At 36.0% G+C, this 26955-nt stretch overlaps 1 protein-coding gene across 1 annotated transcript in view; it reads left to right on the top strand.

The window, feature by feature from the left end:
- The window catches only part of fam199x (family with sequence similarity 199, X-linked), a 39694-nt gene extending 19322 nt beyond the window's left edge, over nucleotides 1-20372 (top strand). The window contains exons 3-7 of the mRNA XM_084132655.1: nucleotides 6425-6644; nucleotides 6780-6932; nucleotides 7290-7451; nucleotides 15058-15306; nucleotides 17614-20372. Of these exons, the coding sequence (XP_083988781.1) occupies nucleotides 6425-6644; nucleotides 6780-6932; nucleotides 7290-7451; nucleotides 15058-15306; nucleotides 17614-17787 (958 nt within the window). The 3' untranslated portion in view covers nucleotides 17788-20372. The remainder of the gene's footprint in view (nucleotides 1-6424; nucleotides 6645-6779; nucleotides 6933-7289; nucleotides 7452-15057; nucleotides 15307-17613) is intronic.
- Nucleotides 20373-26955: the final 6583 nt, after the last annotated feature.

Genomic DNA, 26955 nt, shown 5'->3' on the forward strand with positions numbered 1-26955 from the left:
CAGGCTTGCATGCACGCGTTTAAATCCACTTGCTTTGTTTTTGTTTAGTCTGCATTTCTCACCATCAAAAGGCAGCAGATGCATAAATACACTTACTTTGTTTTTGTTTACTCCATGTAGTTCTGAGAGCTGAGGTGCATATTTTGATTTTCTCAGACGCATCAAGGTGAGTTCACACACACACACACACACACACACACACACACACACACACACACACACAAACACACACTTTATTATGCTATTATACTCCATATAAACTCCATATAACTCCATGTAAAAGCCAGAAACTAAGCTTTTTTTTGCACAGGCCTATCTAAAGGGTTAATGGTGCCACCTGGTTATCAACAGTAAAAATTACAAATTTTACCTCTTCCCAACAGGGAAAACCACCAACAATCAAAAATGCATAATTATATGGTGTCATGACTTTGCAATCAAAAAATGTGGTTATAATGGAAGTCAATGGGGCAAAAACAGCCACGAACAGTAAATGAGGGAGAAAAAGTTAAAATCTGATGCTGCACAAAAACTAACAATGCATCAAAACCAATGTTGTTTCTAATCTTTGACATGTCCAAGACTGTGATAAAAGGTAAAAAAAAATCCAGTCCACAATCACATTTTATATTGAAAATGAGTCATTTTGTGTGTGTTTTTTCCCAAATCAGTGACATCATTTACGAATTTGGCAATTAAAGAGTTAAAATCCTGATTTTTTTTTAAACATTTAGTATTTTTGAGCAGGACTGAGGTTGATTAATAGATTTATGCAAAAAAAATTGAAAAAAATATTTATCTGATATATTTTTACAGCAGTTTAAAGTAGTGGCTGTTTTCAGCCACAAACATAACGAAAGGGTAGTAAATTTGCCCACAGTGTACTGTTGAGTTTTTGAAAAATTTCAAAGCATTTTCCCAAAATATGTGTCAAAATAAGATTTGTCACCAAAAATCATTCCATTTGCTGAAACACAGAGAAAGTTATGGCCAAATTTAGACTAAAAAATACCCCATAGTGGATGAAAACATCCCCAACAGCACATAAGGGTTAACACATATAAATGTTCTTTGCTAATTACAGTGGAAAATATAGGCTAAGCTCAATTTAACAACACTAGCACCTATTAATTATAATGCCATAATAGTAGTATTGTATAAATATTAATATTTGTATATGGTCCTCGAATATGTTATATTTCACCAGTATCAGCATTGGGAGTGTTTGTGCAACTTGCATCATTAAGCCAGTAGGTGGCGACAAGTGACTGTCTTCATGAGTGAACAATTGAACCATTAATTGAACAGATTAATCCAAAAACAAGTTGCTGAAACTAATCTTTGATGTTCATATAAATTGCTCATTTGCCTCTGGGCACAGAAGTATTGCATTGGCATTTGATTGAAATGTAACATCTATGCAAAATAATCCTTGAATCATTTCTAATTTAAGGCCATTCACTTTTTGAGTATGTGATTGTGTTTTGTCAACAATAAGCATAAACATTCTGCATTTCAATTTTGTTGTGTGGATCATTCATTGCAGCTTTTAAACTGATTCTCATGTTTAAGAAGCTGTTATCTCCTTGACAAATAATTTATGCCACTGCTACTGTTATCCTTTTTTTCAAACACCTTAAAATGCACATGTGTAGATGAGGAAAACATTTTCTCAGGGGGGCATGCCCACGAACCCCTATAGCAGGATCACTATAGCAAGGACCTCTGTATTTAGAAAATCCTGCGAATGGCCCTGCTTATGCTGTTCACTTTTCATATAATCAACATAAAAAAAATAATTATATATTTAATTATATAAATAAATAATTGTATTATTTATTCATAATGGCTAAGTTAAAAACAGATATTATATTATGTATAGTTTGTGATATTAGCTCACTTTTCGGCAAAAGCTCTGTTGGCTTATTATTTGAGAAATAAAAAGTTGTGTTAAAGTTATGCAAATTGTGTATTATTTGTATGTCTACATCACAAAGAGTCAAGACTTGTAAAAGCATTAGATTGAAAATCTAAGGATTTTGGAAAATTGAAAAGGAACGGTCTCTGATCCTTCTTCGTAACATTTAGCATACATAGCTATGTTTTGACCCATGTTGCCAGATATTATAGCCAATAGCCTACTTTGTGTATGTCAAAAATGTAGGAGAATTTTTTCCATGGATTTTCACAAATTGTTTTGTTTGAGGAAAATGTAACGACTGAGACAAATCAGACACAATTACTTATTATATTTAACAAATAATCTTTAAAACTCACTCTGGGATCTATGGTCCCATCCGCCCCAACAAGGGCAAGAAGGGTCTTAATTACTATGACTGCGATCAGATAAGTTGGTTTTATTGCTTTTAAAAATGTGGTTTCGTGGAAAAAGCAGAGGCCATTGGAAAGACCCACAGCCCTTAAAACAGACTTTTCTGCATTAATTTATGGACGCACTATTATGTCTTTGATATTATGTATTTTATGATAGAACCAACGGTCAATGTAACCCCACCTGCATCGTGTCTCCTATCTAATTAATCCTCATTTAATGACTCGCACTTTAGTGTACATCACCTTCTCATAGAATGCAGTGTGTGTTTTATCTGAATATAAATGGACACAAACAGCAAGGCCTATGTCTAACCACACTTGAGACAGAGCCATAAATCCTCCCAACTAGGGCTGGGCAATATGACCCCCAAAAAAATCACAATATAATTTTCCATATCAGTCGATATCGATAATTATCACGATAAATATCAAATCTTTATTTCTTTGAAGATTAAAGGCATATTTTTGTTCCTGAGTGAAAGATGTAGAAACCAGACAGTTAATTGTGGTTTTAAACTATTCTTTATTGTCAAAACATGACAAACACTTCCCAAACAGGTGAACAATTTATCAAAACTGAGGTAGATTTATTTATTACTAAAATCAACATTAATAAAATATTATTAATATAAATAGAATAGAATATATAAAGTAAATATCTTTATAGAAAAATCAAGAACTGTAATGATACTGTATGACACTTGGCTTTGGCTCTGCTGACTGCAAATGCAAAATTAAAGTGCTTTAAAGATAATGTTTGTCAATAAACAAAAATATTATTGTATTTTTTTATTCTTTCTGGTCAGCATGCCAAACCTTATAAATAAAATTACATTGACAAGATAAATAAAATAAATAAAATAAATCTTAACTGTGGTCAGCATTTTTTTTACAAGTTATGGGCAAGAAAGACAAGCTTGTCTACAGTTTCAGGTTTTAAAGCTGCCCTGTGACAGGTCACAATGTTCCCTCCTGTGCTAAAAATCCTCTCAGAGGGGAGCTGGTAGCAGGGATGCACAAGTAGCGCCTTGCTAGTTGGCTCACTTTAGGAAACTTTTTGTCATACACCTTCCACCAATCCAGGGATTCTGTTTCACTGTCTGGACAGTGTTCACTGTTCTGTTCTGTTCTGACTGCACTGTTCTGTTCTGACAGTTTCACTGTTCTGGACCCATGAGGTAGTTTTCCAACTCCCCCTCCACTGCCTGCATGTCACTGAGTCCTGTGTTGCTGGGGCATGGCTTCTTAAAAAAACTGCCCAGTGACTTCCTCTGCTTCTTTACAGGAAGAGCTGCTGCAGTGCCTCCCTCTGCCTCTATTTCTTCTGTTCTGCATGAAGCCTGTGAAGTGGATGGGCCTTGGTCTCCCTCCATTTTCAGAATCTCAGTCACTGCTCTTGTTTTGATTGCCTCAATCTTGTCTGGCCTGATATATTGAGTCTTGAAGCGCGGGTCAAGCAAGGATGCCATATCAAGCAGTTCGTCTGTTATCTCGTCATCGTACTTCTCATTGAGATATTCTATGACTTCTAGTACACTTGTGGCCCAGTGGAACACCACAAGTGTAACTCTGTGCCATATTGTACAAAATAAAAGTTTTTCAAAACAAAATTCCTGGTGAAAAATTAAAGTAGACTAGTGTGATCAACAGTGCCAATTTTCTTCAGATTTTATTTAATATTTCCAAAATTATTCAAAAATAATGTTTTTTTTACTCAAAAAATGAGAAGCCTACTGTCAAATAAATGAGGCCTACAATTAATCAGATGCAAATAGAAATATAAAACCAGTCCTAATTGAAAGATTGAACAAAAAGATTGAATCCAATATTGGGTGATAATATTGCATAAAGAGTGATTTATAAGCAATTTTTTGTAGTCCGGTCATTTTTGAAGACCACAAGTGTAACAAGGTGACAAAACCCCCCCTAAAAAAGTAAGAAAATTGTCAAAAAACATTTGAGAAGTAGTTATACCATCTGTGAATCAAGTCACTAAGTTTCAGTCCAAAGCGATAACATTAACTAGTATTTTGGGGTAAAAGAAAATTCTCTCCGGGTCAAAATGACCCGAACACCACATGAGGGTAAGTAAGGTCTTTATACACCACTGAAAACATAGTTATGGATCTTATATTGCATTTCTGTCAATAGATCCTCAGAAATATCACACATTGCACCTTTAAGGCCTCGTTCATTGACTCCAGCACTTCAATGTCCTGCCAGGTGGGCATCAAGTGCCTGGTTTTCTTTTCAGCAGAGAGTACCTGAGAGATAGCCTTGTGCTGCTCAATCATCCTTGCCACCATCTTTTGACGGGATCCCCACCTGGTAGGTGACTCTGTCACCAGCTTGTGCTTCGGTAGTTTAAGTTCTTCCTGAGCAGTTGCAAGGTCTCTCTTCTTTTTCCAGGAGAAGAAGGCAGTCTGTCTGTCAATAACACCGCGTGCGGCAGCCGGAAGCTGCAAAACGCATGCGCAGCATTACGCATAGAGCGTAAACTTTATATCGAGCATTTATCGAACTCTTGATATCGTTTTATCGAGAAAAATTATATTGTGATAATTATCGTTATCGTTTTATCGCCCAGCCCTACTCCCAACAGAGGAATTTCCCACTTGGAAATTCCCCCTTTCTTATTAGTCGAGAGGTGGGTCTTTTCTCAGACTTTAAATGTCCTCTACACAAGCCCTTCCCTCTCCTTGGCCTTCTCAGTACGTTTGCATAGCTGTCCTGTGTGGCCGCAGCAGGCCTTGACTCACAACCAGCCATGTGCTCATTCAGGAGAGAGAGAGAGAGAGAGAGGACTCTCAACCACAACATAATCAAGGACAACATCAGGAGTTTGGCACATTCTTCATTCAATGCAGAAGCCCATCGCAACTCCAACCATCAACTCTTCCGACTTCCTCCCTTCTCCTGGTTGCTCTGCGTGGCCTCTCCGGCCCAGGGCCTGCAAGCCACCATCTGCGCTCCAGCCATGTGCTCATGGAGAGAGAGAGAGAACTTTCAACCAGAACAGAGTCAAACAAACCATTCAAGTTCATCAACATTTCTTCATTCAACGCTGAAGAAATCGATTAAGACTCATGGAACCATCAAAATCCTTCTTCAGGAACTTCACGAAATGTTCACGAAAAGGCCATGCAAGTATACATTTAAAGAGGTGCTCTGAAAATGATACGCTGATGGTTCTTTTCATAGTTAAATGGATCTTTTCTATAGTTCCATTTCCTGCGTCCTGTTTTATTCTGTCACTTACGATTTTACCCAAGTATGTGTGATTGTATGTTGTGTGTTTAGAGATAGTTATGTTTGTGATTTAGTTAATAAAACGTGTGCACAATACGTATTTGGTTCTGATTCTCTGCTTGCAACAACGTTTATTTTACGATTTAGATTTTGACTACAGGCTCTTTGTAGTACTGTACAGTAAGAAAGACATTTCCCTCCACCGGAACATTTCTTAGAATTAATAAACAATTATAACTGAGTGTTCATGGGACAAACAGGTTGATTGATTGTAATATTAATTGTACTACATTAAATTAATTCTATTAACTGATCCAAATATTCATAATTATTTATTACAAGTTATGATTGATTTATTAATATTTATTTTGACCTAATTTGCTACATAAAACATGAAAATATAGAGTTATGTGTTCATTTTTGTTAATTAATTTAGTTGATTAGTTTGGCCTCAACTGCATTTAGATGGTTTTCTGTAATCAATCTAACAACAGTTTATCTTTTTTCCGCAATTGGGTGAGCACTTCCAAGTAGATAAACCGCTCGCTCATAAGCTTTGTTTCACCTCAAATGAAATATTAAAATAAATATGCATTTCCATGAAGAAGCACAGAAAATTGTATAATAATTAGTCTTCTTGGGTCCATTTGGTAAAAGCACATTTATTTTAAATGACCCTAAACCTGTGGCCACTAAGATCAGTGTCCTAGGCACTCGTCAAAGTTTTGGACCCGAACCTGCTCGGTTCTTGGGTCAGACCTCGGATTTTCGGATCCAGGTGGACCCGTGAAGACCTCTATAATGTAAACTGCCTTTGTCAACAACGGTCACCTCTTTGCAGATGGAACCTGACGTCATGTGGCACTAGTGTTGCCAGTTCAGAGTGCAGTGAGGAACTCTTCTCCTCTGTTTCTGTGGGCGATCAGGATGACTGCTACTCCCTCCTGGATGATCAGGAACTCACCTCCTTTGACCTGTTCCCAGAAGGCAGTGTCTGCAGCGACGTGTCCTCCTCCATCAGCACTTATTGGGACTGGTCAGACAGTGAATTTGAGTGGCAGGTGAGCCCTTAGTTTTGAAGCCATTTTAGTTTTTTTTTTTTATGTCACTTTCATTGTATTTTATTTCCTAACATATGGACAAGCTGTTGATTATTTCATTGAAGAATTTGCTAAACAAATACTGTGCCATTGTAGTTACCAGGCAGTGACATAGCCAGTGGCAGTGATGTGTTGTCAGACATCATACCCAGCGTGCCCTGTTCACCCTGCCTTGTATCCAAAAGAAAAAACAAACCACACCGAAATCTGGATGAGCTGCCCTGGAGTGCCATGACTAATGATGAACAGGTTGATTTATTTTTTTATGCAATGAAAATATAAAATGCACCCAGTATGTGTTGTCAGGAGTCTGAGACCACCAACTAACAATAATTAACATGGATCATCAGGTTTTGTCCATGTCAACTCCAGAGCTGTTGTCAATAAATCAATATGGGATATATCAAATGCTGAGAAATGTTTAGTAATGTCTTTTTTTTTTCAATATAACTTTTATATTGTTATAGTGATAATATATAATTTGTAATGAAAAATGTTAATTAGACAATTATGAAAGAAAGGACGACTTCTCTGCATTTACTTGTTCTGCTTCTTTAGAGCTTCTACTGTTCTTAATGCAAGCTAACTTTGATTTTTGGTTTTCAGGTGGAATATATTGAATATTTAAGTCGAAAAGTGAGCACAGAGATGGGACTTCGGGAGCAACTTGATATCATAAAAATAATCGACCCGAGCGCACAGATACTGCCGACAGACAGCGAGTTCATCATTGAACTAAACTGCCTCACAGATGAAAAACTTAAACAGGTAATGAATTACACTAATTACATACCATTCTAAATGAGTTAGGGGAAGTGACCTGGTTAATGCCCACTCAAAACAAAATGGCACTCATTTATCCACAGTGTTTTTCCTAATTATTACATCTAAGACATATGATAAACGGTTAACAAAAAGTACCCCCTAACTCGAGATTTGACTGAATTTTTCCGGCACATAGATTCAAAAGTGTGTGGTTCAAAATAATTCCTTTGTTAATAATTTGTTACACAGAACTTTATTATATTAAATATTAATCAAAAATGCTTCACACCTTCACAAAATCCACACACCCAACCCAAAATCCACACATTTAACACCCTAAAAATTATGTAACAGCCTTGTATGTGTGTGTATATATATATATATATATATATATATATATATATATATATATATATATATATATGTATATATGTGTATTGTGAGTATGTATGTGAGTGACAGAGAGACGGAGGGAGAGCAGGGTAAGGAAATGCAGCTGAATGAATACGCTGCTGTTTTAAATAGCGTAAAAAAAAAAGAAAAGAATAACGAAACGTAATATGTGGCGGCTGATGTTGATTCTGTGGCGCACCGCCAATAATTAGTCTATTTGTGGGAAACACTGTATTGGTTGAATAGTCTCTGGGTGGCCATTGACTTTCACTCAAGAAAAAAATATATAAAAAGGGGCTCGACTCATAAATACACAATATTTCAATTATGACTTGATTGAAGCTCAAATAGTTGAAAAATAAATAAATATATATCTTACCTTACCTTCTACAAAACATCTTACCTTGCCAGTGGACTTAGCCTGACGGGTACAGTCGGCAGAGAATGCAGAAAAAAAAAAACATTTTGTTCCTTCATTTTAGTTCTATAGTTTTAGTTATGGTGGCCACAGTTTACTTATTTGTTTCTTCATTTTAGTTCAGTCGTGAACAAATTAATACAACATTCTCATGATTGAACTAAAAAGCAGCATCACTGATTATTATGGGTTCTATTTGCTCTGTTTTGCCAACTTAGATTTAAGCGACTTTTCAGACCCCTTTCGTGACTTTTTTCCAAAAAGTGCCTAGCAACTCTTTGGACAAACCTTAGTAACTTCAGCTAGAAATTAGATAATTTATTTAGAAACTGTACATTGTACATATTTAAACACAATAATAAAACTGTATTAAACACACATATAAAAAATTTAGGCATTCACTATATCATACTCGTTTTGTAATCTGACAAAATATGTAAATGAGAACAGCTTTATTGGACATTCAGCTATATTATTTTAAAATACAGTATGTGAGCACCGATTAGGAAAGAAAACGTCTAGGTTACAACTGGAACCATGGTTCCCTTAGAAGGGGACGAAACGCCGTGTCAGCCGACGCTATGTCTGTGCTGTGTCTGAGGCATGTGTACCAGCTAGCCACTCACGGCCGACAGTGATGTAAAAAGAGCACCTGAAAACATGTCGCCAGTTTCAAATGTCTGAAGTTAGATGCGCGCACGCCTGAAACATGACAACATGACGCGGCTGCTCAGACTGGAACCATGATTACAGTCGTAACCCAGACGTTCCGTTACTAGTGAATTTAATGCCCCATCAACTGACGCTAGTGCCTGCTTGAGGTTACAAGTAATCTAAAACCCTATATTATTAGGGAGCCTAACACACATTGCCGCCTGACCTGATGCCACACAGCGTTTAAACTGTCTGCCCACCATAACTCTGATCTCTGACAATCTCTTAATTGAAACACACTGCAATCTTCACACAGCACACACATAAGCTGCTGCCTTAAGACATATGACATATCATCAACTAATGATGTGTTTTCTGGTGCCCTTTTTATACGTTGGAGCACACCTTGTGACAACATCACTGCATCGGCCATGAGTGGCTAGTTGGTACACGTGCCTCAGACACCAGGTCCCACGGGATGGTCTTCATAGCGTAAGCTGATGTGGCGTTGAGTTCCCTCGAAGGGGAAGAGACATTAGGCAGAATGCAAGTACGACGTGATGACGTCACAAATATGCTAATTGACACATGATGTCGTCTAGTGACAGGCAGGCTTTAGCTACTTTCCTTTGAAAATAGTTGGCAACACTGCATTTGCTTTTGACATGTGGATGTGTTCAATGATGTGATGTAAAATAGTTCATATTACATAACAAATAAACATCCAACAATAAAATGGTCAGAGTAATATGGAGAACCCCGCCGTTTCTTTTCAGATTTAGAGACAGAGATGTGACTTCCAAACTCAATACAAAATGTTTGTTTCACAAGAAGATCAATCTTTATTTCATTAAAAACATTCTAAAACTAGATGTACCGCATGGCGGTACAAAATATGACCGCCGCTCAGGCCTGCACTGGCTTTCCACAAAAATAAATGACGTGGAGCAATTTGGCTGTATTGCGTGTTTATGTATATACCTAAAAAAAGTAGTAGTATGTGCATGTCTGTCTGTGTGTGTGTGTGTATGTGTGTGTGTGTTTGTGTATGTGTGTGTCTGTGTGTGTGTGTGTCTGTGCGTGTATGTATGCGTGCGTACATGTGTGTGCGCGTGTGTGTTTGTGTGTGTGTCTGTGCATGTGGATTTGTATGTGTGTGTGTATGGGTGTGTGTCTGTGCGTGTGGATGTCAGTGTGTGTGCATGCTTGCGTTTGTTTGTATTCCTGCATGTGTGTGTGTGACAGTTAGGGTTGCCAACTTCAGAAAAGGAAAATGCGGGACAATCGTGGTTATTTATAGGAAAATGAGGGACACTCAAAATATTTGTACTGTATCACACAGTGTACGTCATTTCAGTGTCTGCAGTTAAGTTTGTGTTTAAAAGGTTATCAGACATAAACACATTTGTATTGCTTAACCTATTTATGTATTTAATTCTAAAAATAATTTTAATGTCATACATGAAAAAAGTCACATTACAAACAAACCATAGTTCAAAATAACAGCATTTATCTAAAATAGAAAGCTTTTTTAACATTATACACTAGGCTTACAGTTCAAAAGTTTGGGGTTAGTAAGATTATTTTTTGGGAAAAAAAATAAAGAAAGTAATTGCCTACTTTTATTCAGCAAGGATGCATTACATTAATCAAAAGTGACAGTTAAGATAATGTTACAAAAGCTTTCTATGTACTTTCTAAAAGCTTTAAAACATTAATAATAATCAGAAATGTTTTTTGAGCATATTATTCCCTCAGGTAGATTACATGTTTTCTTGCGTGGCTGGATGTTAGACTCATGAACAATAATCACGTTGTTTGCATTCGCCAAAATTGATTAGCCGAAATCAAAACGTGGACAGTGAAAGGAAATTACCGTTAGCGCGAGACGAGTCCGGCTTGAAGCGGAAGCGACCAGACGGCAGAGGATGTTCGCAAATCAAACAATGATTTGTCTCAAAACAGTGATTAAAAAAAGCTGTGATTGGATGATGACAGGTGTCGGTGATCATTCTCAAGTGTCGTGGTCAGCACTGCTGCTGTTGCTGTTGTATCAGTCAGTGGTTTATCAGCTTGTCAAAAAACGGGACACGGGAGGTCACGCAAGGGACAAATAAAATAGGCCCAAAATGCGGGACGTCCCGCCTAATTCGGGACAGTTGGCAACCTTAGTGACAGTATCATCCTAAACCAGCAACCCTTCGCTCAACACCACCATCTACAGGCCGATGAGTGTACAGTCACTAAATGTGCACATAAATGAATTTATTTTATACCCCCCCATGGATGAAATTCTACGAAATTCTACCCCCAGAGGATGTCAAGTTAATCATACACATGAAATATGGTGCAGTTCTGAACATCTCAACTGAAGATAGGGGCGATTAAAGCAGAATAATATTGCATTTTCATTTTTTATGGGAGGGGCGCAAATCACAAATGAGTGATTATGGGCTAGGTTGATGTGGGCCCTTAAGAGCAACATACCATAAAAATTTCTTCATCCTCGGTGCCACGGTTCAGGTAGTTATTTAGGAAAAACTGCATTTTTTGGGTTTGGGGGGGCCCAGCTTTAAAACTTTGACAATCCCTATATGACCGCTTTCGCTAGCTACGCTAGCGGCGGTCATAATAAGTCACTTAAAACAGTTTACCAGTTAAATACCCACATTGTTTGAAGGGCTCTGAACCTGTTCAAGGAACGAAAACAAAAAACGGAAACATTTTAAAAGGAACATAAACGAAAATGGAATCAGCTGTAATCGTTCGAAACAAAAACTTATTTGAAATGACCATTAACCGGTTAATATCATTATTTTATCATTCTTTTTTAATATTTTAATTTGTCAGTCAACCAATCATAAATTCAAATTGTACGGTCTATGCAAATGTGACGTTGACTCATCCAATGTGAGTGAAATGCCCCTGCTATGTTATTTCCGAGGATATGTTACCAAACGTTAAAGCGTTACATTTAAGTGTACCGTTTAAGACAATACCACACAGAGAGAAGTCAGGAAGTGACAGTTTACCAATATCCAGTGTAGTGTGTTTTGAAACCAGTGAAAAGCTTCATGTGAGCTTGATTTTGGTAAAATGTTAATAATATAATGAAGCCACATTAGGAGGTTTTTCACCCGCAAATGTCGGAGATTTGTGTTTTGTCAGTCATTAGAACGGACTCATCTGAGGCAGCAAGTGCAATGCATTACATTTTCATCAACTGGTTACAAAGTTTATTGTAGCTATGTGGTCTCTCAGTTTTTCCTTTCGTTTTATACATTTTTCCAAAATCTTGTGTTATAAAAGATGAAGGGTTATGCACAATCCGTATTGTGCTATGACTAGATGTCAAATACCAGACTCAGACATTCTTCTCCACTCCTCAAATACATAAAACATTAGCCTTTGCAAACATCATGTTTTAATAAGAAAACAATGTACTTAATCAAAGAACCAGTTCTTTTTTTTTACCCTTGCACTGCAAACAAGCAGAGACAGTCTCCAAAACAGTCTCTCACATTTGAGGTGGGTGGAGTTATACTGTATTAGTGATATAACCCCCCAAAAAATAGCCATCTAAGACAATGGAAAAATTCAAGCACAATATTTAATAATAAATCCTTTAAACCTTGAAATATTATCCTTTAAATCGCTTGACCCAAAGCCAGCATCTGGGTCAATTACTGTAGCGAATTTGTAACTATATACAAACATGTTGGTTCGATATATAGGCACAACAAGGCAAAGACTAGATACAGTAGCAAACACTCAAATTTCACATACAGATCATACAAATGAGTTGAGCAAAATCGTTGTAGAAAAAAAAAAAAATCCCTTACCTTCTAAGAGAGATTCTTACCCTATGCTACTTTGCTCGCCACCTCACACACCTTCCTAATGATAAACATAATTGGTTTAGACTGTGAATCACAACTGTTGGAAAAAATAAATCTGCACACACACATCTCCCCAGGAAGGAGAGAAAAAAAAGCAGTTTAAGCGGAACAGAGCAGCAGCAGCGTGTATATTTTCAGCTATTTTCCATAAATTTGAACTCTGTCTTAATACAGAGACCTTTACATTAGCCTACTGGAATAATAAATGACAGAAACATATTCAAGGGAACTGAATATGTGTGTTCTTATGGAATCTGTTTGGCTGGTAATATTAGCTAACTAGCGTATATGGTAGGTAAAGTTAACAGGTATAGTTTCTACAGTAGTCAACATTTGAAGTGGATCAAAAAAAGTTCATCAAGTTGTCCTAAGACAAGAATGGGTATTGTTCAAAATTCATGTATAACTTTGAAACGTTTTGATCCACTTCAAATGTTGACTACTGTAAAAAGTGCATCAAGTACAACATTAGACTTAGTTATTTGGGTCATTTGCATTAAGACAAAATAAAAATGAATGGTTGGATCCTTAAAACCTCAAATAGGGGCATGTCATTGATTCAACCCATGTCATCAAAATCTCACTCTAGCCAGACAGCCAAAGTTGGCAACCCTGTGCTTTACACGTGCAGGTCAAGTTGGATATACTTCTAGTAGTTGTAAATTGGAATTAGGAGTGGAATGAAACCTATAAGGTTTTGATCAATTTATAACAATTTAGTGTAGTAAGTTAATTAAAAGTTAGTTAGCACAATATGTTTACTCAGGGGCCTCAGGGTCTGACGATTCTAAGGGCAAACGGGAGGCACAGACTTACAAATTCGGCACTCCAAAGCTCCGCCCCAACCCGTCGGATTCAAACATTCAAAAATCCCAAACACTGCTTCAGCTGGAGATACAAACATTCCAAACGGATTCAGCGGGAGATTCAAACAGTACATTCACTGCTTCAGCGGCATCAACGAGTAAATCGATTGGACGCGATTTTGACGCACGAATAATTTGCGCGATGGTTTTATTTTTTGATCAGCTGTTTGTGTAATGAGTGCTTCCACACCGAACGCGAATGTGCTGCGGCGAAAAAACGACTTTTATTTTATTCGCTTCAATGTCGATTTTTTTTTACTTTTGCGGCGACAGAAAAGGCTTTAGCCAATCACGTACTACAAGGACAACGATTTGAAAGACAAAGTGTGGCGTAGCATTGCCAACCAACTCAGTTATCACGACTGTGAGTATGTTGTGTGATAGTTTTAGTCGTTGTAGTCCTGTGCTGTGTAGGCTAGCAGGCTAAACTACATTTTGGATAGAAAGCTAACACTATTATCGTCAAAGATAGAGACAGAGACCGTGTTTACTTTGAACATGTAACATTAACAAAATGTAGGGCTGCTTTTAGTATACTATACATTCTTTGTGTGATATCTACAGTTTCTAGTCGAATGATTTTAACTTACTTTACTTTGTGTGTTACATGTAATGTGTAGTGACATTACAAAACGCACTGTGTTTAGTTGAAGACGCAAAAAAACTGCACATTAGCATACTCCCCTTCAGACTCTCTGTTCTTAAGATTGTGTGCACCCAAAACCTTCTTTTCTGTCTTTTAAAGAAAATGAAAAGCTTGTCTTCACTGATGATGAAGTGTCCATGTTTTCTCAGCTGTCGGCGCGAAAGTTTTGGAATGTTGAAGCTCTCTGAACGTCACAGACGTCGCAAATTCGCGTCGCGGCTGATGTGAATGGTTTTGACGCAAACTATTCGCACACAAACTATTCGCTTTTTCGTTTCGCTTTTCGTTACGCATCCGGTGTGAAAGGGCCTTAAGGCACGTGTCTCCTGACACTGGACATTTTTTCTTTCCACTATAAAAATGAATTTACAAATTTACAAATTCGCTCTTGAATTTGATGTTACAAACACCACAAACTCACGCAGAAACGTACCTCATTGCTAGGAGATGCATGACAAATGACAATAATATGTATCAACTCTTGACAGCTTAAATTGCTGACTATCTGACTTTCAGCAACTAACGTTGCAATTGGAGCAAAAATTGCGAAAGTCCTGTAGTGTGTATTTCAGCCTTAAGGCTTGCCAGTTATTATCTCATACAAATGACAGTTAGTTATGTTTAATGACAGAGGTTAGTTTCATATGATGTGCATAAAATTGTTGCAGGTTAATCTGAGATGTGTTGGTCAGTAAAACTTTAAAAAACATTCAGATTTCTATTGTTAATTTAGGTGAGGAGCTACATCCGTGAGCACAGTCCACGGCAGCGTCCCAGCATTACACGTGATGGCTGGAAGAGGAGCATGGCGAGCAGTGGCAGCACCAGTGGTGTGAGTGCTCACAGCAGCAGTAATGTCAGCATAGTAAGCAGTGCCAGCAGTAGCACCACTTCCACAGGGTCCAATTCCTCCACAAGCATCAGCCGTGCACACAGCGATGGAAACCTGGCCACCGCTGCAGAGCGAATACGAGACTCTAAGGTACTTTCAGCACTCATTTACTTCAAGACATCAAGAATGTCTTAATACAAACATACAGTGCAGCCAGTGTAATCTGATTCACAAGGAAATGTCTCTCTTAAGTCATTTCTCTTGAATAAAAAAATAAAATAATATACAGATTGAATCAGTCTGACAAATCATTCACTGTACGAAAGTAACAGTTACTATAGTGATGTATTTTTTAATACTTCCCTGATATTCACAATTTTTTTACTTCCCTGTTTCATGTAACAAATATTTACACATATTCCACAAGACAAAACAAAAACTGAATTTACACAAATGGTCTTTTTTAAAAGTTTTACATCCCTTTGGTTTTAATACGGTGTTTAGTTTCCTTAATGATCGGTGACTATGGCTGTGTTTACACTGCAAGTTTTTAAGGGGTCATGAACTGCATTGTTTTATTGTTTTATAATGTTTTCTGTACACTTATAATGTTAGCATGATTATTACATAAAAAATTGCCATAATTTAGAAATAAAGGCATTTTTCTTACCCTGATTTTAGCCCTCTGAAATTTAAGGGACGTGTCTGCTGTGAGACTGTAGTGTAAATGCCCACTGCTGTGATTAGCTAACATATTTGTATATGAAATAGTTAAGTATTAAATTCAATTTTTAACTCTTGAAAACTTTGTTTTTACGTTTTTACTATTAGAGCTCTCAAGGTTAACTAATCATGAAGAGTTGATTATAGCATTATATTTAGATCTATAGCATTTATATTTAGAGCGTGACATTAAAAGGTTGCAGTGGTGAGCGTTGTAGCCGGTCACAGACATGTTGAGCGCATGAATGCAGCGATCTCATCATTCCAACTTGATTTCTGAACGCTAATTAATACGATAATTTACAATTAATCGAAAAGTAAACGAAACCAAAATGCTGAACCTCTAGGCTCTAACCGACGTAATTTTCCCATGTCGGTTTTTTTATTTTTTTAAACCTGTTAATACTTTCCCCTTAAAAACATACTACCATATGTGTAGTCACATGATTCCACCCTGTCCAGTCAGCAGCATGGAAGCAACATGGAGGAGAACTCAAACTCAGAGTCAACTGAGAAACAGGAGCAGCTTGTACAAAAGAAAAACACAGTGTCCGTTTTTTTGACACATTTTGGCTTCAGTAAAGAACACACACACACACACACACGCACGCACGCTTCACTCAAAGAAGAAAATTCTGTTATCAATTACTCACCCTTATGTCATTCCAAACCTATTGACTTCCATTCATCTGCGAAACACAAAGATATTTTTTAATGTAATCTGAGAGATTTCTGTCCCTCCATTGAAAGTCTATTCACCCCAAACTCTGTTGCTTTAAAACTTTCATAGAGATCGCAAGATAAATCCATATGTATGGAGCAATTTAATCCAAATCTTCTGAAGAGACACAAATGTTTTATATGAACGTTTTGGGTGAATGGGTGTTGTGATTTTCTCATGATTTTCATGCTAAAAGTGTGGATAAAAATACAGAAGCACATATTTCCTGACTGTTTTGTAAACAGTGTGTGGTTTATGTACATTCCTCTGCACTTCTGCTTTATTTACTTCTCGAATTAGCTTCACAGCGTGTTTGCGTCATGTTGAGAGACAGCATAAATTCGACCCTCATGAATACACGTGAGACAGTTGGCGGAACATTTTTGCACTCATTCACTTATGGATTCACAGAGATGGTTATTTATCTGAAAATCTTTGTGTTCATCTGAAGAAAGAAAGTCATATATCTGGAATTTCATGAGGTTTACTAAATGAGAGAATTTACATTTTTTGGTGAACTAAGAAAGATTGGCTGATTGCCAATCACAGGATTAAATCACCACAACCACAGTTGCCAGTAAAATTGGCTATTAACTTATGAAAATCTGTTACATCCAAAACCATATAAATACAAAAGATGTATTGAAAGATGTATAGAATAAATGTACCATATTAGTAACCATTAATATTTTAATAATAATATTGAGTAAACAGTGCTGTGAGGGGTTTCCAATCCTGCTCCTGGAGGGCCAATGACCAACAGAGTTCAACTCCAACAAACACACCTGCCTGGAAGTTTCTAGAAATCTAGAAGATCTTGATCTAAGACCAAGACCATCTATGGTAACCAACAATAGAAAATCACTGTATCACTGTGCAAGCGACAAAGTTTCTGCCTGTGTGGATGAAGCTTAATTGACCTATAAAGGACACTGGATTGGTGCATCCCAACTTTAAATGCTTTGCTATTCTTAATAGTAAAAACATAATGCTGTGATCATCATCTTTTACAGAAACGCTCCAAGCAGAGGAAGATGCAGCAGAAAGCTTTACGCAAGCGCCAGCTGAAGGAGCAGAGACAGGCTCGCAAAGAGAGATTGAGCGGCCTCTTCCTGAATGAGGAGGTCCTTTCACTTAAAGTCACAGAGGAGGAAGATCATTGTGACGATGTTGATGTATTGATGTGACGAGAGTGAATTATTCAGTGTTCCTTCTAAGCCTCTTCCAATCCAGCATTAATTACTCTGTTCTAGACATCTCTCGGCAACCAGGGGCCTGATGTATAAACGTTGCGTGCGCACAAAAAAGGCATTGAAATATGTGTACGTAATTTTCCACGCACATAACAGGATTTATAAAAAAATAAACTTAGTGTAAATATGTGCGTACGCATTCTTTTACTGGAGTGAGCGAAGTAATGAAGTAAACAGAATGATTATAAACTGTTTTCATTTTGATGCGATTCATACACCTTTCGATTTAATATTCCACTCATTAATGGAGTTAAACACTCAAATTACATTGTCATTATCCAGAATTTTTTTTTTTTTTATGAATTTAGAAATATTTGTAGTGGATGTGCTGCTTTGAACTCTTTTCCTGTGGCATGCTACATTTTCATGTTTTAGTGACAGCAAAGAGTGCTAGGCGTATGATAATTTCTCTTTAATCTAAATTCCATTACTCATGTTCTGAGAAAATATTTCTAGCGAGAACAATAATCAATGATGCACAATTTAGTTTACTGGTAGAGCAGTCCATTGGCTGGTTTGAATGGGTCCGATGACAACACTGTACAACCACTGCTGCATGCAGCTGTTCGGTGTTTGGTGTTTTTAGCCCCCAACGGCGCCTTCCAGGTTTAAGGTTGAGGTTAGGGTTAGCTGCCTGGAAGGAGCCATTGGGGGCTAAAAACACCATCGAGCCAGGTGTTCTGTCAGTGTCATGAGCAGTTAGATGGTATCCTAATGATACAACAACTGTGATCTTCCCAACATTGTGAAAATACAATTGTATTTGAAGGAAACTAAGATTTGCACGTTTTACTTTAAAAATGTTTTGTTGAAGAGTCAGACAGTTGTATTTACACTGCAAAAAATAAGGCCAGTCTGTTTCCACTAAAAATATATAAACATTCTAAAACATATGTTTACCTTTATAGGGACAATTGCATTGATTTTATTTGTTTAAAACAATTAAAAATACTGTTTGGCCAGTGAAAAAGAGAATAGCTCTTCACTGAAAACCTTCTCTGAAAAGAAGGCCTTATTTTATACAATTTAGCTTTTGCAGATATTTTGATATATTTATTCTAAAACAAGGATACTGTAATTTGACTGCACATTTATAGTTTGTATCTCATATTTTCCCAATGTCTTGTACCGTTAAACATGATATCACGTGGATGGTGATATGCATATGGTAATGATATGCAGATGACGTTATGCATTGTGAAACTAGCTCCATATAGTTATTTCGAGGTGGAGGTGCATGTACGTACAATCTTCCGCTGACTGGGTTTTATAAAGGGAATTTTGCGCACACACTTTTAGGATGAAATCTACGCAAGGTTTTATACATGAGGCCCCAGATCTTTAGTTGTTGTAATAAAGTCTCTCTGCAGTTATCCTAACAGTAAATGCTGTCTGACCAACAGTACATGCTGTCTGTTACCAGCGCAGTACAATTTTAGTCAGCACATACTGTAAATGATAAGGATTTCTTTTTAATGGTTTGCCAGACTAGTGATGAACGTTAAACCTTAGAGTCTATAAATATGGAGGGCATTGAAAAAAATATATATTTTGCTTACGTAAAAAAAAAAAAAAAAGTGTTTTGACTCTTGCCCAGAAGATAAAACATCCAGACACCTTACAAATTCAAGTTCTTAAATAGTGTTTAAAAACATTAAAAGGACAGTGACGAATATTTGAAAATATATTTCATCATGTTATATAATGACATCATTCGTATGTACATAATTTATTGGGTAATTATTGCTTGTAGAAGTACATACAGTATGAACTCAGGCATAGAGGGAACACTGACAAATGAAGTCATTGCCTTCATTTTGTATCTACTTTAAATTTATTTGAAAGGTCATACAAATATGTTTTGGGACTTTTTGACATTTAAATTTCATTTTACAAACTAATAGAACACGATACCTGAAAAAATATTACTTTGCTCTCTTTTAGCAAAATTGGAGAAAAGTAATATTTCCTAATTTTTATTGTGATTATATTTATGTAATCTGGGTTATATATTGTAAATGAGGGGACTACTTTTTAGTTAAAAAATAAATAAATCTTGGAATTTGTTAAGGTTATGCAACCTTAAGGTTCGCATTAGTTTAGTTACAAAACTTCATTTTTTTAAACCTTGCAAATGTGTTATTTAAACATTCTTTATCCATTTAAACATCCTTTTATTGCAAATGTGCAGAAAACAACATTGTGCAAAAATTAAGATTTTAATGTAAAAAACAAAGGATTAACCTAAAAAAGTATTGTTTTTCTTTGGTCTCTCTAAACATAAATGCACAAATATTCAAACAATGGGATGATTCCCAAAATTCTGTTTAGTTGCAATGTGTCTAAATAACATACATTTTTAGAGAAGACCATTTTGTTATTCTTTACACTATTTGTAAGACTAGTACATAGATATTTTGATCCGGATATGTGTAAGATGAAGTTAGTATGACTTAACTGCTTTGCTGAAATGTCTCAATATTCTTAATTTCATCAAATAAAATCAAAGTATGACATGATTGAGGTGTGAAATATATTGCACATCATACTAGCTTTTGTGTCAATTATATATTTTCTTGACATGAAATACTTTCAGCATTTAAATCTATCTTTACAGTAAGTGTATTGTCTTGGCAGTCATGTAAGTAATTGTGCCGTCAAACATTTAGCATTTTTATAAATGAGAATTAAACATAGTTTAGAGAGTTATTACTCTTTATAAATATGTATCAATATTTATTTAGTCATTTGAAAGGCTTTTTTGGCTAATGTGCAGGCAATAGGTTAATTTTAACAAATAGTATAATAACCATTTAGGAATTGTTCCTACTATTGAAGGTAATGCAGCCTTTTAAAATTATTTGCCAGTGCACAGTAATTAGAGATTTTCTGAATTGCTAAAACATTTCTCAAAACCTTAAACAAAACCAAATCTTCAAACTACATTCAGAGAACATCTTACTCTTCTGGCAAAATCAAACAATTGCCTCAAAATCATTTTATCTGTGCTCAAAATCAAATAATGCTTTCAGACAATCAAAATATAAACACCACAGATCATTCAGACTACATAAAAAAAAACAAAAAAACAAACAGAATACAGCATCCAAAGCATGCAGTTACAGAAAAAAATATAGATATATTGTAACAGTAAACAAATTTTGCAATGTATAAACGTATAGTAATCGCAACTTACAGTTGTAAAGTCATTAAACTGTATACTGTGTGCACTGCAAGTTTGTATTGAATATTACTGAGTGTCTATATATTCAGCACTTGCATACTGTAGCCAAAAAGTTTTTGTTTTTTTTAACTCAATGAAAAGTATATTAAAGTACACTCAAAAGAGTTGTGTAACTGCAAAATCAAAGTCAGTGAGAGATTCATTCAGCCTCAGCGTGATGTCTTCGAGACTCACAGGCAATGTCGTCTCTTGTGTGATGGATCCAGCCTTGACAACACTGTCCACACCTTGATCTTTGTAACGAGTTAGCTCAAAGAAATATTAATAATCAATCATAACTTGTTATAATTGATTATGAATATTTGGATCAGTTAATAGAATTAACTTAATGTAGTAAAATTAATATTACAATCAACCCACCTGTTCGTCCTGTAAACACTCAGCGTTAATTGTTTATTAATTCTAAGAAATATTCATTTCCGGGGGAGGGAAATGTCTTTCTTACTGTACTACTAAGAGCCTGTAGTCAAAATCTAAATCGTAAAGTAAACTTTGTTGCAAGCAAATATGTATTGTGCACAAGTTTTATTAACTAAATCACAAACTAAACTAAACACAGGTAAAATGGTGAGTGACAGAATGGAACCAGAAGCAGGAAATGGAACTATGGGAAATATCCATTTAACTATGAAAAGAACTTCTTTTCTTCTTTTGAGAAGAAGATCTTATCATTTTCAGAGTACCTCATTTCATACTTGCATGGCCTTTACAGCGGAAACATTTCGATGGTTCCATGAGTCTCAATCGATTTCTTCGCCATTGAATGAAGAGAAGTTGGTGAATTTGAGTGGTTTGTTTGACTCTGTTCTGGTTGAAGGTTTTCTCTCTCTCCATGAGCACATGCAGATTGTGACCTGCCGGCCCTGGGCCGGAGAGGCCACGCAGGCAACCAGGGAGTGAGGAAGTTGGATTGAAGAAAATACAGTCTGACTCTGTTGGGAGAGTGAAGGCATAGCAGGCTGTGGTCGAGGCCTGCCGGCGCCCATGGGCCCCAGTGGGGGTCCCCACAGACATCAACCCGAAGCAGCAGCAGTGAAGGCCAGAAGAAGAGAGTGGGTCACTGTGAATTTGTCTCTAATAAAGCCTGAGAAAGGCCCCACCTCTCCGGGTTTGCTTGACCAGTGAGAATGGTGGAATTTTCAAGTGGGAAAATTCTCTGGTTGATTTATGAATCTTTGTTGTAAGCGTGCTCATTTGCATGTGCAGCTGGATTGGTTTCTGATGAAGAAACTAAGAAAGATTCTTGTAATACTAATATGTTGCGCAGCTATCAGCTATTAAACATGGTATAGGTGGGGTAATACTGACCGTTGGTTCTATCATAAAATACACCGTATCAAAAAAAAGAAAAAAAAGAATTAAAAGACACTACACAAGACAGTAAATCATTCACACAATTTTCTGGGATGCATGTTCATTTATAGATCAGTTTGTCTATAAATGAATGCAGCAAAGTCTGTTTTGAGGTCTGTTTCTGTCTTCCCTATGGTCTCTACCTTGACCACATTTTTAACAGCAATAAAACCAACTTATCTGATCGTAGTCATGGTAACCAAGACTCTTATTGCCCTTGTTGGGGGAATGGGACCATAGATCCCAGAATGAGTTTTAAAGATTATTTGTTACATATAACAAATAATTGTGTCTGATTTGTCTCAGTCGTTACATCTTTCTCATCCTCTTCCTCCTCATCCACCACCTCTTACACATACTCTTCCTCTCCTTTTCAAGTTGTTTCCATCTATCGTTCATATCAACATTCAGTGCACCTGTGTCACCTGAGCACTCTGTACAGTTGGTTTGATCACATCATTAGAAACAAGTTTGAACAATTTTGAGTCGCTGTGTGTAAACAATGACAACTGTGTTGTAGTTGTGTTTAACTTTTAAATTCAATTTGCAAATGGTGTCTAACTGCCTGAACTTGTTTAAGGTTTTGCAGAAAGAGTGATTTATTTGACAAATTGGTTTAGGCTATTGAGAATTTGGTTCAGAGGATGAGGTTTAGTGTCTTAGAAATTCAGAAATACGTTAAATGCTGAATAACATTATTGCAATAAAGGTTTTGCCAATAATTGGAAGTAACAATAGATTAAAAAAATAAATAATAATAATTAACATTAGGTGATGCTCTTAAAGGAGAACTTGACCTTCTTGACCCTGGCCACCTCAGAAATGGGTGCCGATCTTATCGATCAACTAGGGATTGTGTTAAGGGGATGTAGGCATGCATGTGAAATTTGCCTTCATTTTTCATTCATGCAAATGAAAGTGTATTTATTTGGTTTGCACAAGTGGGAGGGGCTGAGAGGTCCATGTCTAGTGATTAGTCAGCCTGCAATGTCATTGCTGCTTGATCTTGTATACGCACATATATATTCAAGCGCGCATACCTATAGACTAAACACGTAATACGCATGTGCATGCCGTCAGTGTTTTCACAGGTTTGAGTTTTCAAAGCTTGCGCAGAGCTAAAAAATAAAATTATATATATATATATATACATATATATATATATATATATACATATATATATATATATATATATATATATATATATATATATATATATATATATATATATTCTTCAAGGCTTGCACCTTAGAACCTATTTCAAGGAAACCTTGCTAATCATGGAACCATTTGTGTTCTCGAGCCACCAGGCACTGTTGTTGTGCGGATGAGCGGGCCAGAGCGCGTTAAGGGTTTTCCATTAAAACAGTAATGTTTTCTATTACAATGCATTTTGGGCAATATTTTTCACTTTAAGCAATTTCTGTTACTGCCCATTTTCAACACAAATGTATTTATGTATTACGGTTTTGAACTGTAGTAGGCATTTTGGGCTGCTCCATTTGAAACAAAATTACAATGGTGCTAAACGAGTGTTTCACAGTGAATATAGGAGTTTGAGTACAAGTATAGGGTCCGTGTACTTTTTTATCATTTCATTTCCTGTTTGGAATAGAATAACGAGAAATGAAAACCAGCTCGTTTATTCGTTTTTTAGTTTAGTTTAAAAAACGAAAAATTAGATTTTAGCTCGATTCTTCATTTTTCGTTTGTGGTTTAAAAAATGGTTTATGGGTTAGATATTTCATTTGCACACGTGGGCGGCGCTGAAACGCCCCTTTCATCTGATTGGTCAAAACGCTCCGCCTTCAGTAAGCTACGAGCTTTTCTTTCTGTCAGGCAGAATAAGAGTCAGTACGAGTGTGGCACTGACAAATGCACTTTAATAAAATAATGTCTGAAACCACCACTCACTGTTAACTACGCAAAATATTTGAAGCAGAAATATGTTGCTGGTCACGTAATTCGTGATGCTGCGACTTGCAAGCGACCCCAATAATGTGCCAATTAGCCTATGACAGATTATTTTAGCATGATGTATTTCCCATTGATAAATACCGTGCAAATAGTTCCGTCTCTTTGGAAAATAATAGGCTGAACTGTACCATGATACAGTAACTGTATACTGTCCGTAACATTTAGGCTACCACTTTCGCCTTTTATTTACATCAAAAGGCAGGTAGGCGTGTGTGACATATGTAGGCTATAAATAATTTTGAAAATTTAATAGAAACAAAATTTATATTTATGAATGTGAGCATGTATAGCCTACTCAGTTCACATGAAAAGAAAGAGACAGAAAAGAGAGAAGCTAATCAGTGAACGTACATTAATACTGACAAAATTACCAGGTTTGGGATTAATTAAAATCATGTCGGTTGAAGAGCACGGCATAGGCCTACCTTTAAAATGTTATTAGTTTTATTATAAAACTAATACAATTTTATTACACACTGAATTGGTCGATGTTTCTCTGAGTTTTCTTTATTATATTGGCCTAAAGCCAGCATAAATATATATACAGCATATATATATATATATATATATATATATATATATATATATATATATATATATATATATATATATATATTGAAATAATATTTGTAATTATTATTATTATTATTATGAGAAATTGACTCCGCCTAGAACTTTAATGCTTTACCAAATTCAGCTCAGACCTTCAGACTGGTCTGACTCGCTTATATCTTTTCTAACTGGTCAGACTTACTTTCCCAAAAAATCCATTGATTTGCGTTATCTGAGCAATGAAGGCCGTACTACTTAACGCTGTCCACTAGAGGGGGCGACAGGATAATAAGTGTTTTCTACTCTTTCCCTGTTTGCATCAGTTTAAATGACAAATAAATGCATGAATTTCATTCATAAATAGGCCATATCTGTGTATCCACTCTCTAGTTTATTTTAAGATATTGTTATTCACACTGATTTTTGCATTTAATGTTTGTCCATCTGGAACTTTTATTTGTTATAGCCTATATTTTAAGATGTAGCCTACTGGAAAAAATATACTATCTATCTATCTATCTATCTATCTATCTATCTATCTATCTATCTATCTATCTATCTATCTATCTATCTATCTATCTATCTATCTATCTATCTATCTATCTATCCATCCATCCATCCATCCATCCATCCATCCATCCATCCATCCATCCATCCATCCATCCATCCATCCATCCATCCATCCATCCATCCATCCATCCATCCATCCATCCATCCATCCATCCATCCATCGTTCGTTCGTTTGGGATTAATTAAAATCATGTCGGTTGACGAGCACGGCATACCTTTAAAATGTTAATTACATAATGTTTTATTACATACTGAATTGGTCGATGTTTCTCTGAGTTTTCTTTATTATATTGGCCTAAAGCCAGCATATATATATATATATATATATATATATATATATATATATATATTTATTTAAATAATATTTTTAATTATTATTATTATTATTATGAGAAATTGACTCCGCCTAGAACTTTAATCTATCTATCTGACTGACTGACTGACTGACTGAGCTTCCTTTGTGAAAAATAGCAGACCACCTTTTTTAAACTGTTATTTAAAACGGTGGTCTGCTATATTTCACAAAATTTCACCATTTGTGCGGTCGTTGGTGTTAAAGAGAAGGACATTCTGAATATGAGCCTACTGTAAAATTAGCTGGCTTAAAAATGTGGATTGATCAGTGCAGTTATTCCAGACGCCTCCCGGTGCTATTCATATTGGAATTGTGTAATCACAGATTATGAACAGATGTTTTCAGAGGTGGACAAAGTACACAACTTCCTTACTTGAGTGAAAGTACAGATACTACTGGTCAAATATTACTCCGTTACAAGTAAAAGTTGTAAAGACCGATTTTTACTTAAGTAAAAGTACAGAAGTACTTGTTTTTAAAAGTAGGCTATTTAAGTATCAAAAGTAAATGTCAATGCATTGTTTTATTATTGTTGCATTGTTGTGTGTAATACTTATAGTACCTTATGCCTCTGAATCTATGCCTGCCTACCTACCCTCATATCAATATAAAATTTATTTCTAGAACACAGTTCCAGTAGTGGGATTGAATGTGAGATTGAATGATTCACTCAATAGCGTCCACAATGGTTTCGGACACCCAAATTGCTGTTCCCTCAAATAGTTCCCTATTTAAAGTTTTTTGGCTTTTAGTATGAATATGTTAGCCTTACTGTTATCTATAAGCTAGTGTGCTCCAAAACAATGACAAAATTAGCATTTAGAAGACCAAACCCAACGTTGAAAATGAAAATCAGGTTGATGTCAGAATCCAACGCCAGATTGACAATCTCCAACATTGGACAGACGTTGTATTGTGGTTGAAAACAAGGATATATTCCCATTGGGTTGTTGGGTTTTCATGTTTAATAGGAACTTTAGACATAATGATTTTTATACTGTACAAACTGTGTGATCCCCTAACTCTTTAACAGTGAGTAATCCGTTAACAG

The sequence above is a fragment of the Abramis brama genome, assembly GCF_963993115.1.
Source record: "Abramis brama genome assembly, chromosome: 13".
Taxonomy (NCBI): Eukaryota; Metazoa; Chordata; class Actinopteri; order Cypriniformes; family Leuciscidae; genus Abramis; species Abramis brama.